This window comes from Danio rerio, chromosome 14, assembly GCF_052040795.2.
Source record: "Danio rerio strain M-AB ecotype USA chromosome 14, GRCz13ab, whole genome shotgun sequence".
Lineage (NCBI taxonomy): Eukaryota > Metazoa > Chordata > Actinopteri > Cypriniformes > Danionidae > Danio > Danio rerio.
The window spans coordinates 39140001-39151953 of NC_141034.1; the positions used below are offsets into that span (position 1 = coordinate 39140001).

The 11953-nt window shown below is 34.7% G+C and overlaps 1 protein-coding gene across 16 annotated transcripts in view; it reads left to right on the plus strand.

Annotated features, from left to right (window-relative positions):
* Nucleotides 1–11953, plus strand: part of il12ba (interleukin 12Ba) — a 160590-nt gene that overhangs the window by 141116 nt on the left and 7521 nt on the right. For 13 of the 16 annotated variants that reach the window (XM_087280388.1, XM_087280386.1, XM_087280389.1 and 10 more), the window contains 5 exons: nucleotides 7595–7691; nucleotides 7826–8092; nucleotides 8785–8887; nucleotides 9072–9250; nucleotides 10350–10519. In XM_087280388.1, the coding sequence (XP_087136514.1) occupies nucleotides 7595–7691; nucleotides 7826–8092; nucleotides 8785–8887; nucleotides 9072–9250; nucleotides 10350–10519 (816 nt within the window). 16 annotated transcript variants of the gene reach the window in all.

Sequence of the window (11953 nt, forward strand, 5' to 3'; positions counted from 1 at the left end):
GGATGGATTGGATCCTTGCTGATACTGCTGGCTTTCCTGTGTAGACGTCTGGTATACACTGTTTTGAGGCTGGGCAAATGGCATCATATCTGTGCGGTTTTGACTATTTGGGCCAAGTCTATTCTATTCTATTCTATTCTATTCTATTCTATTCTATTCTATTATATTATATTATATTATATTATATTATATTATATTATATTATATTATTGGATGTTTTACTTTGCAATGATACACTGCTGCCCTCTTCTGGTTGATAAGTGGTAGAATAGTAAATCCACATGAGCATGGACATCATTAACCATAACAGACAAATGTGCGAATCCACATGAACATATTCTGCTTGTATGTATGGCATAACACTTGAAAGATATCTATACTGAGTGTCAAATGTAAACATGAAGTGACAGTGTGTCACTTCTGTCAGCTGTAAGCTAAAGATGACTGAAAAATTTCCCTTTCAGTGGTAAATGTGGGAAGTAAACTCTTTCCCTCATGTCTTCTATTCTGCTTTGTATGTGTGTGAAAGCTCAGAGTTTCACTCAGTAAATATCGTGGCAGAAACTTTCAAATGTTTAAAGTGGTTTCAAAGCCAAGGGAAAAGTGTCAGCAAGCCAAGTCAGTCATACAGTTAATACAGGTGTTTTCTGTACACACATAAGTAGAACAGTTATATTATATATATTTTAAAGATTAATAATATATATAAAATATATTAATAATATGATATATTTTAAAGGAACTGTATTGTGCTGCAGCTGTTAAAAATATGTGTGTGTGTATGTGTGTGTGTTTACGTGTTTTTCTGACATAGCAGGACACAAATCTGTTTAATGATATGGGTATGACACAGGTATTACAAAAAGGAGGTGAAATATGAAGACATTGGTGATGTCCTCATTTCTCAAAAAGCTTATAAATCTTACAGGATGAGTTTAATCAGAGAGTAAAGCTGCACACAGTCTCCTGTGATGGTTGGGTTTAGGGGTAGGGTGGGGTGAGGTCAATACAATATACAGTTTGGAAAATATAAAATTAATGGAAACTTATGGAATGTACCGACTTTTCACAAAAACAAGCGTGTGTGTTTTTGTGTGTGTATAAAATTTGTATCATGTGGATATATTATATCTAAATGTAAATAAACACTCTCTAGGCTCTATTTTAGTAAAAAGAAGTAAGGGCATGTCCGAAACCACTTTTACTAAGGGTGGAAAAATTATGTCTGCGCCCTGGTGCATGGTATAACAGGGTTGTGCTTGTTCTCTCAATGAGTTATGTATTCAGCATACTTGCATTAAGCCAATCAGAGGCTCACCTCCCATTCTCTTTATGAGTCAGTTGAGTCGTGCCATGGCACATTTGCTATTTACATGGTAAACATGTACGTGGAATGTACATGTACAACTGTAAGTGGAAACATAAGTGGAACGCTTCAGAAAACAGTTAAACAGACCATCTGCAGCGGGAATAAGAAAAGAGCCACCTCCATTCTTCTCCTTTACTTTCTAAATAATAAAAATAAGCAGTAATAATGAAATGTACATCTCCAAAACCCAACAGGTGGACAAATCTAAACTTGTTTTTATTTAAACAAATATAATTATGCATATAATAAATAATACTGCTAATAATGATAACATTATACAAATGCAAATAGTCATGAATAAACTGAAAAAATCCCCCCCAGACATGAAGAGGGCATAAAGGCAGTGGTTTTTATATTTTTGTCGAAAATAATAATTTTTATAACATTTTAATCATAAAGACAGGCATAGGTGCATAACTAACGTGCTCTGCACTGGGCTTTAGACCAGCTTTTAGTTGATCAATGGCACGGCCTGTTTTAGTTTTTCAAAATTGAAATGTACCAACAATACATCTTAACTAGTGCTTAATTTTTGAATGAATGATTCCCGGAACAAAACAAGGAAATAAAAGTTACCGTGACCGATGTTCACAACACAATTTTAGTTTTGACCTCATTAAAAGGCCTTATAACATTATAGGTCAGTCATGGATAATAAAAACATGTAGCTACACACATAGATCATATGAACAATCACTGTTCTGTTCACTTCACTACTACGTGCCAAGTAAAAAACAAATTGAAATGACTCACTCAGTTTAATCTTTAAGAATAGCCCACAGTCACCTCTTCTGTCATGTTTTCTGGCTGACTTGAGATCACTTTGCTTCTGTCTCCCACTATCCTGATCCATTGGCACAGTTTCGACTTCTTGAAATCTTTGATCAGGCTCATTATCAGATTTACTCGTGGTTTAAAATAAAGAAAATATGCTTGACTGCCTCTTTGCCATTTTGAATATACAGATAATATTAAGTAGGCCACTATGCCATGATTTTTTTTCTCCGCTCACTGGGCCTGAAAAAATCATTAATCAGTGAGAGTAATTGTAAACGTAAGGAAGCCGATTATCTGATAATATTGATGAGGGCCAATAGTTAAACGTGACTTCTGCTTTAACTTGCACATGGTGACTACTATCATGTGTGTGCGCGCACACACAATTCACACAGCCTTCGCTTGCAATCAATCAAACTCTCTTTCTCTCTTTCTCTCTCTCTCTCACACACACACATACTGCAGGTATTCACCACACACACGTAATGCTGGATCCATTAATATAAGTACCAGATTTTAAAACACAAATATCTGACATTTTCCAGAACAGAATTCAGTAAGATCTGGCTCAAATTAAGCACTGGCCTTAACGCACCTACTTTTTAGACCGGTACACCCATAAGTCCTCAAAGTGGGACAAATGGATGCTATTTAAACAATGTGGCGCAAAATGGGAAAATTAGCAAAGCTGTCAGAAATGTGTACAATTTATAAACCAATAGACACAACAACTGAGGTGTATACAGATATAGAATAAAATAATTAAAAGGTGGCAACGCAGTGGCGCAGTAGGTAGAGCTGTCGCCTCACAGCAAGAAAGTCCCTGGGTCACTGGTTCGAGCCTCGGCTCAGTTGCCGTTTCTGTGTGGAGTTTGCATGTTCTCCCTGCGACCGCATGGGTTTCCTCCGGGTGCTCCGGTTTCCTCCACTGTCCAAAGACATGTGGTACAGGTGAATTCTGTAGGCTAAATTGTCCATAGTGTATGAGTGTGTGTGTGAATGGGTGTGTGTGGATGTTTCTCAGAGATGGGTTGCGGCTGGAAGGGCATCCGCTGCGTAAAAACGTGTTGGATAAGTTGGCGGTTCATTCTGCTGTGGTAACCTCAGATCAATAAAAGGGACTAAGCCGTCAAGAAAATGAATGAATTAATGAATGAATGAATAATTAAAAGGCCATTTGAAAATACTGTTTCTCTGGATGTTTAAAATTTTAGAACTTAAAATGTAAAAATGTAAATATTTGTTTTGTTCTATAAAGGTCTGATAAGATTGGGGTTTAAATTGTAAATTGTTTCATTTTCCTTTATTTATTTATTTGCAAAAATGACAACCGGTTAAAATAATGTTTTAATTTGTTGAGATTGACAGTCTGGATTAATCTTTCCACCAAATTTTAGTTTCTCAAGATGTCTGAAATGACATCATTGGCAATGTATTGTGTTAAAATTTTTTTTTAAATATTTAAATCTCATTCATACCTTAAAGCAGGCGTGTCCAAACTACGGCCCGCGGGCCATCTGCGGCCCGCAATCAGTTTTGTGGCGGCCCGCAAGGCTTTTTATAAATATCAATAGAATCTGGCCCGCTATACAAAAATGAACGTAATTCAATAAATAACCACCGGGTGTCGCTATTACATGCATTCAATTAAGCAGCAGTTCTTGTTATGATCTGTCTGTCTGTCTGTCTGTCTGTCTGTCTGTCTGTTTGTCTGTCTGTCTGTCTGTCTGTCTGTCTGTCTATCTATCTATCTATCTATCTATCTATCTATCTATCTATCTATCTATCTATCTATCTATCTATCTATCTACACACAGTTGAAGTCTGAATTATTAGCCCCTCTTTGATTTATTTCTTCTTTTTAAAATATTTCCCAAATGATGTTTAACAGAGCAAGGGCATTTTTACAGTATGTCTGATAATATTTTTTCTTTTGGAGAAAGACTTTTGTTTTTATTCGGCTAGAATAAAAAGCGGTTTCAATTTTTTTATGAACCATTTTAAGGTCAAAATTATTAGCCCCTTAAGTCTTCAGAACAAACCATTGTTATAAAATAACTTGCCTAATTACCTTAACTTGACTAGTTAACTTGATTAACCTAGTTAAGCCTTTAAATGTCACTTTAAGCTGTATAGAAGTGTCTTAAAAATATCTAGTCAAATATTATTTACTGTCATCATGGCAAAGATAAAATAAATCAGTTATTAGAAATGAGTTACTAAAACTAATATGTTTAGAAATGTGTGGAAAAAAATCTTCTCTCCGTTAAACAGAAATTGGGGAAAAAATAAACGGGGGCTAATAATTTTAGGGGGGCTAACAATTCTGACTTCAACTGTATTTATATATATATATATATGCATGCATGCGTGTCTGTGTGATGTATGTAAAATTTGGCCCGCGACAACGTTTGTTTTTTTGCATCTGGCCCTCGGCCCAAAAAGTTTGGACACCCCTGCCTTAAAGAATACAGAAGGGAAAAAATGTAACTCAAAAGCACAGATCCTATTTTTATTTTTTCAATCGTTCTCCTAATTTTTTTCATTTAATATATCTGTACAAATCAATAAAGGCTATAAAGACAAAGGAAATTTGACAGTAAATAGGGGTTTTTCCCTGCAGCATCAAACAGGGGAAGTGTTTTCATTTTGGCTCTAATATTGTTGGTGACCATGGTCGTGGTAAGTGGCTGTTTTAGGGACTGTTTTTGATGTGCTCATGTTTTGTAAGAGAATGACTTCATTCACTACTAAGCAGAGCGCAGACCATCAGATAAAACTTCTCAAAAATCAATACCACCATGCCAATGGTATGCCCAATTTTGTTGTTAAATGTTCCTTCCCCACTGCTGTCACATGCTTGATTGCATTTCAAAACTGCACGACTCAATGTCGGAGAAAAGGGAAAAGAGAAGCGTTCAAACATTGAAATTCCACCATAGCAATTATGTCTACTTATTACAGATTCATAAAAATTACATCAAAATATTGCAGATTTTATCCTCATGTTATATGTTAAATGGGAAATGCCAATTTTAAAAAGCACTTATTATCATTAAAGTTGTTTTATTTATCAAGAATATCCAGACAGGAAAAATAAAACATTTTTATAAACGTAAAAAATAAAAAAATAAATAAAAATATCTATAAATAATATTAAAAATGCTTTACTTTCAGCAAACAGTGAGGTAAAAGATGTTTCTTTTTCTTTTTTCTGTGTTTCATCTTGAATAGTGTGATTCATGGTAATGTTTAATGTTCTGACAGTGTCATTAATCTACAAATCCCTTAATGACTTTATCTGAGTAAAAAGAGGAATTGTTCATTTTTGGAAAAACCAGCTGACAGCAGGGTTTAGCCGGGACAAACAAACAGGTAACGCAACCAGGTAAATCATCATCCAGCTTTCAGATGAGAACTTGTAGCAAAAATCCCCCCCCCCCCCAAAATATTGACTTAACACCTTTAAATCTCCATTACTTGCTGCAAACCAAGTAGCCGAGTCTTGTGTTTTATATATAAGCTGAAACAGATGTGGAATACTGTTTTGAATGGGCTGTGGTGTTAAACAGATAATCAGTCTATTATTAGAGATAGTGAAGGAAGGCACAGTGGAAGTAGAAGCAATTTGATTAATAAGGAAAGCTCAGGTCCTGCAGTTGCTCATGCAGGGTTTGCTTCCTCTAACCTGTGCTGGACTTTTCCTGGTTGGGGAAATTCTGCAGTCCTGACACTTAGCTTAAAAGCTTGCATGTTAAACACAACAACTAATCAAAACCAGTCTGCTTGTGGAGGATCATCTTGCTGGATAGTTTTTGACTTTTGATCAAAGGTAAGTCTCATTTCCGAACATTAATAAAAGTTTATCGAAAACATTTGTCGTAAATACTATGCATTTTATAAAAGTATTTAGTTCAATTATTGTTGAATGCCTTGAGAAATATAGATACAGTTGAAGTCAGAATTATTAGCCCTCCTGTTTATTTTTCCCCAATTTCTATTTAGTGGAGAGAAGAATTTTTTTACACATTTAATAACAACATAATAGTTTTAATAACTCATTTCTAATAACTGATTTATTTTATCTTTGCCATGATGACAGTAGATAATATTTTACAAGATATTTTCCAGACACTTCTATACAGCTTAAAGTGACATTTGAGGGCTTAACTGGGTTAATTAGGTTTACTAGGCAGGTTTGGGTAATTAGGCAAATTATTGTATAACGATGGTTTGTTCTGAAGACAGTCAAAAAGATATATAGCTTAAAGTGGCTAATAATTTTGACCTCAAAACGGGTTTTAAACAATTAAAAACTGCTTTTATTCTAGCTGAAATAAAACCAATAATACTTTCTCCAGAAGACAAAATATTATCAGACATTGTGTGAAAATCTCCTTGCTCTGTTAAACATTATTTGGGGAAATGTTTTAAAGAGAAAAAACAAAATTAAAATTTTGACTTCAAATATATTTATTTATTTATATATTATGGGTTTACTTTGAGCACTTTTGAATTAATCACAAAGAAGCAATACGAGGTATGATTATTAAACTGTAAAACATGTCATTTTTAAATATATATTATTTAATATTCAAACAACCCTGATTTTCAGTTACAACAAATGAAAACATTTTTTATTTTAACAACAAAACAACTATCACCATATGCAGGGTTCAACACAATTTATTTAGGTTGTCCAAACACAAATCTACATTTTTGTGGATTGAACATAAAGAATAAAGTTGTCCCCCCCCCCAAAAAAAAATGTGAACATTTATGTTCATTTTATGTTCAAAAGTAGTTTGAACACTGCAAAAAATGCTTTTCTTTCTTAGATTTTTTTGTCTTGTTTCTAGTCCATACTGTATATCTAAAATTCTTAAATCAAGAAGCATTTTCTAGGCAAGCAAAGCATAGTTTTTTTTTGTTTTGTTTTTTTACTGAAACTCATAGAAACTGAATCCTTAAAATTCAGAGAAAATGAGAATTTTCAAGTGGTTTATTACTTTTTCCATACACTGTAAAAAGCAAGCTGCTAAAAAGTGCGTACACTTATGGCCTTCAAATTACTAAGTAAAGGAACTATGTGCGTACTTAAAAAAAATGAAGTTAGATAAGTTAAGTCAACTTAACAGTTCTACGTTACAACAGGAATACTTACATTTTTAAGTAAACCCAACTTGTCATTTTTAAGGCAATAGGTTTACTCATTTTTTTAAGTAATCGCTTTTTACTGAATTACAGACAAATTATTAGCAAATAAGTTGAGTATTTGTAAGTAATTAAATATTTAAATATATTTAATTTTCACAAGTCAAAAAAGTGTTTACTTTTCTTTTTACACTCCAATTATGTGGTTATCCATGTTGTGTTTTTTTTTTTTTTTTCGGCCATTTGGCTACTTGTAATTGTTTCTAATTTTTAATTCCTTTTATTGTCCAACAGATGTTTCTTCTTAGGTTAAGAACGTTGTTGTGTCTTTATTCGTTGGCTGTAGGATCCATCCAAACATCTGAGAGCTTCTGGAAACTCAAACCAAATGGTAAAACTCACACCAAATTTTTACAAAAATACCCCATGTTATGTTTTGTTAACTGCTGAGATAACTTTTAATTGCATTGGGCTTGCTTTAACATTCTTTCACTTCACATTTGTTTTTCGTTCGTCTGTCGACAGTGCTTGTGGTGGATGTTGATGTAAAAGGTGTAAATAGGGTAGAAGTGCCAGTGATCTGTGGAGAAGCGTATGAAGGGCATAATATCACATGGACCAAAAACAAAGATAAACATCTGGAGGCTCAGGGAAACAGGATTACGGTGACGGTGGAGGGGTGGAAAGGGGCCAATTACTCCTGTTTCGACAATGAGGGCTCCTACCTGAACCACACACTGGTTCTGGCCCAGTGGAGCTTTAGGAAGATCATCAGAAACACTCCTGAGAAAGGTAAAAGCATCATTTTTGTAACACATCTGAAGATCAGAGATGAAAAGGGGTTTTCAGACATTAAAATAATAAGTGCCTTGATAAGATTTTTTGTTGTTGTTGTTGTCATTGCTATGGATAGTCCTGTTTGTTTTGTTTTTTTGTATATGCTTATATGCTGTAAAAATATTTTTATGTTGGGAAAACATGAAGGAATTAAGTAGCTTAAAATTTAAGGCGATTAAACTGAAAACAGTTAAGTTGTCATAAAACAACTGAACAAACAGCAAACGTCATTTTTAAGTGTATAGTTTTTATATTTCAATACGCTATACACTTGTTTATTATTTATATACAGTGTATTTTGCATTACAATACTAAGTAGTCTATAGATTAAATATATTGGGGTCATTTTTTTGTTTGTAAAAGCCAGTAATATTGTAAGTTTTTTTTTTTTTTTCAAATACGTAAACATTTATTTATTTATCATTCATTACTGCATCAGTGTCACATAATCCTTCAGAAATCATATTAATTTGCTGAGTTTATGATGATCATTTCATTATAAAGTACAATATTTATTTGAAATATTTTTTAACTTCAGCAAGTTGTTGTTAGTTTAATTTATCTTTGGTTTTCCTAACCCCAAATCTTTTTTAGTGTTAGAAAATGTTTAAAGTTTGTTAATTCTTTTTATTTAATTATCAACCAAGGTTACATCCACTGTGCAACAAATAATTATGGAGGATTGTTCCAATGTTCATGGTCGTGGGGTGAGAACAGACATGGCCATATTACTCACATTGAAGCTATACGGTATGTTTCCCAGACTTTCTCTGCCATCTTGATGATAACGGTGTGTAGAAGTAAATAAATAAATAAAGAAAGAAAGAAAGAAAGAAAGAAAGAAAGAAAGAAAGAAAGAAAGAAAGAAAGAAAGAAAGAAAGAAAGAAAGAAAGAAAGAAAGAAAGAAAGAAAACTTGATTGTTTCTTTTCCAGGCCTGATGGTGGAAGCAACATCAGCTGCAGTCTGGATCCCGAAGGAAAGAGTATCACCTGCTTAGACCAAGACTACTGTCCATATGCAGAGGAGCTGGAGCGCATCAACCTCACTGTTTACTTCAGAAGCAGTTTTGTTGTAGAATCATACAATGCAAAGTTCTACATCATGAATATTGGTGAGCTCTTCAAATCTTTAAAATGCTAAAGTAGTACAGTATAACTCTCATATTAGTGTTGCGTATCAGACCGTTCTTAAGGCAAATTCTTTATGGTCTCACCTTTGTGACAACCTCACTTCTATTTGGTGCCAGTTTTGTGTTGGTCTGGACTCTATTTGGTCTTGGCAGTGTCTTGGTATAGCAGGTCTTGAACACTAACACTATTAAAGTTTTCGTGAAATAAAAAAAAAATAATGTTAGATGTTAACATTGTTAGATGAAGATTTTAGTATCAGTGTGTTTGTCTTAATGATATCTAATAGCTAGTGTGCTACATAATAATGACAATAATTGCATTCAGAAAAACCACCTAAATGGACCTCATACTTCAGTTTCTCATCAAATCTTGACATATCAAATGCTCTCTAGTATCTGACATGTCCAACCTCTTCAGGATACTTTTTATTTCATGCGCTTGAGCTCAACCACTCAATGGCAAAGCTGATGAAAACCAAATGCTGTTTTGTAAGTGGAGGATCTATTCTATGTCCCACCCTCTTTACATTTTTCAGTTGAGATTACATCACACATCTAATAAAAATGTATATTTCAAAGCACTTCACAGGACCTATAAGTAATCATATTCCTAGGTTATCCCAGAACTCTTTTCCATGTATAAGAGACGTAATCTTTCTTGTATATCCCATATCTTTTTCTCTTGACGATCTCTAATAAACTAGTCATAGGAAAGTACTGCTGAGAATATTTTTTTCCTATTGTGAAATTGGAAGTATAGGCCTAATATGTAACTATAACAATTCTGGGTGATTTCAAATAAAAGGCAAATGGACAATATAATAGATAAGATGACCTGAATTTGATTTGAGTAGTCATGAGACTTAACAGCAATGCCTTTAGCTTTGAGCAATCATGTCTTATTGATTCTAACTCTGGTCTGTTTTCAGTCTTGGTTTTGGTTTTGGTCTTGATGCCCGCTAGTCTTTGCAGTGTCTTGGTCTTGACAGCCTCCGTTCTCAGCAATGTCTTAATCTTAGTCTAGCCGGTCTTGAATACAAAACACTAACTTGTATAATTATAAATGAATGCTGTTTTTCAGTGAAACCGGACATGGTGGCTATTAGCAGGATCAATCATACATGCGTAGAAGTGGGATACCCAGACTCCTGGAACACACCATCATCTTACTTCCCTCTTATCTTCCAAGTGAAAGAGATTCGCTGTAGGAAACGCAAAAAATGTGACTGCTCCCAACTGAGCTCAATAGAGGTACTGTGACTCCAGCCTGATCTCAAAAGGAAGCATATCAGTTTAGTGGCTAATTCATATGAGTTCAGTCGCATGAAAATGTACAATTTTAAAATTGAGGCACGGCACCCAACCACACCACTAAACCCAACCATCATTTGGGGATGAGCAAATCAAACTAAATTGTACGAATAAAAATGTATGAATTCATACAAATTAGACACTAAATCAAAAAGTTATGAATTGCTGTGAAATTGTACTTTATGTTCAGTTGAAGACAAAATCTTAAGAAGAATTAAAATTGTAGAATGATGCGCTGGCGAAGTGGGTAGCCCTATCACCTCAAGCCTCAGCTGTGTCAGTTGGCATTTCTGTGTGAACTTTGCATGTTCTCCCCGTGTTCGCATGCATTTCCTCCAGGTGCTTTAGTTTTCCCCACAGTCCAAAGTAGAGATCTGCACGGGACAAAACTTTGAATCCCGCTCTACCCAGGTTGTAGTCTGAACCCGACCGCTCTCGCTTATATTCAGCATTTGTTGTCCCGCTGACCGACCAGTCCCCGCTAATGGGCGGGAGGAGAACAAAATCGAAAAGTCCAGACAGCCTTTAACAAGCTGGATGTATAAACACACACACACACAAACACATAGACACACAGCACCAAGCAAGTGACACACACACAGACAGCATCATGCTCTCTCTTGTATACACACATACACACACACGTACAGAGAGCACAAAGCTCTCTCTCTCTCGTTCACACACACACACACACACATAGACATGTGCTGGATAAGTTGGTGGTTCATTCTGCTGTGGCGACCCCGGATTAATAAAGGGACTAAGCCGAAAAGAAAATGAAATGAATGAAATTGTATAGGTTTTTGAAAGAAGTCTCCTATACTCACCGTGGCTGCATTTATTTGACAAAAATAAAAAATAAATTCTATCCAAAAAGATACTTTTCCAGCATGTCAGTTCTCAGACATTATATGACCCGACACATCAGTTCAGCATGTTTATTGGTGAAAACTAGCTCTGACAGATGCCAACAGACACTGACAGGGGTAACAAACTGATTTGACAAAACCCAATGAAGTGTTTGTGCGCATCTGTTGGTGCAGTTCAAACCGGTCTTAAAATGCACTGACAAGCAATTGAGAGACACTAAAATCTGACTAATGTGTTCTTATTATGACGCAATCTTTACAGACAAAATTACTCTTTGCATGAGCTTCACATGTTGAAATCACAAGTGAAAAATACATGAAATGTGTATTATGACCTCCAAACAGGAATTGATTCCATTTTTATGTGGGAAAAGAAGGTTAAGGTTTAACATCTTTAATAATCTGACCAGGTGCAATAAAATTAGGGCAGTAGCATCAAGACACAACAAACACATACAGAAACAACTGACTTAAACAACAATATAAAAAAAACACAATTGACTCA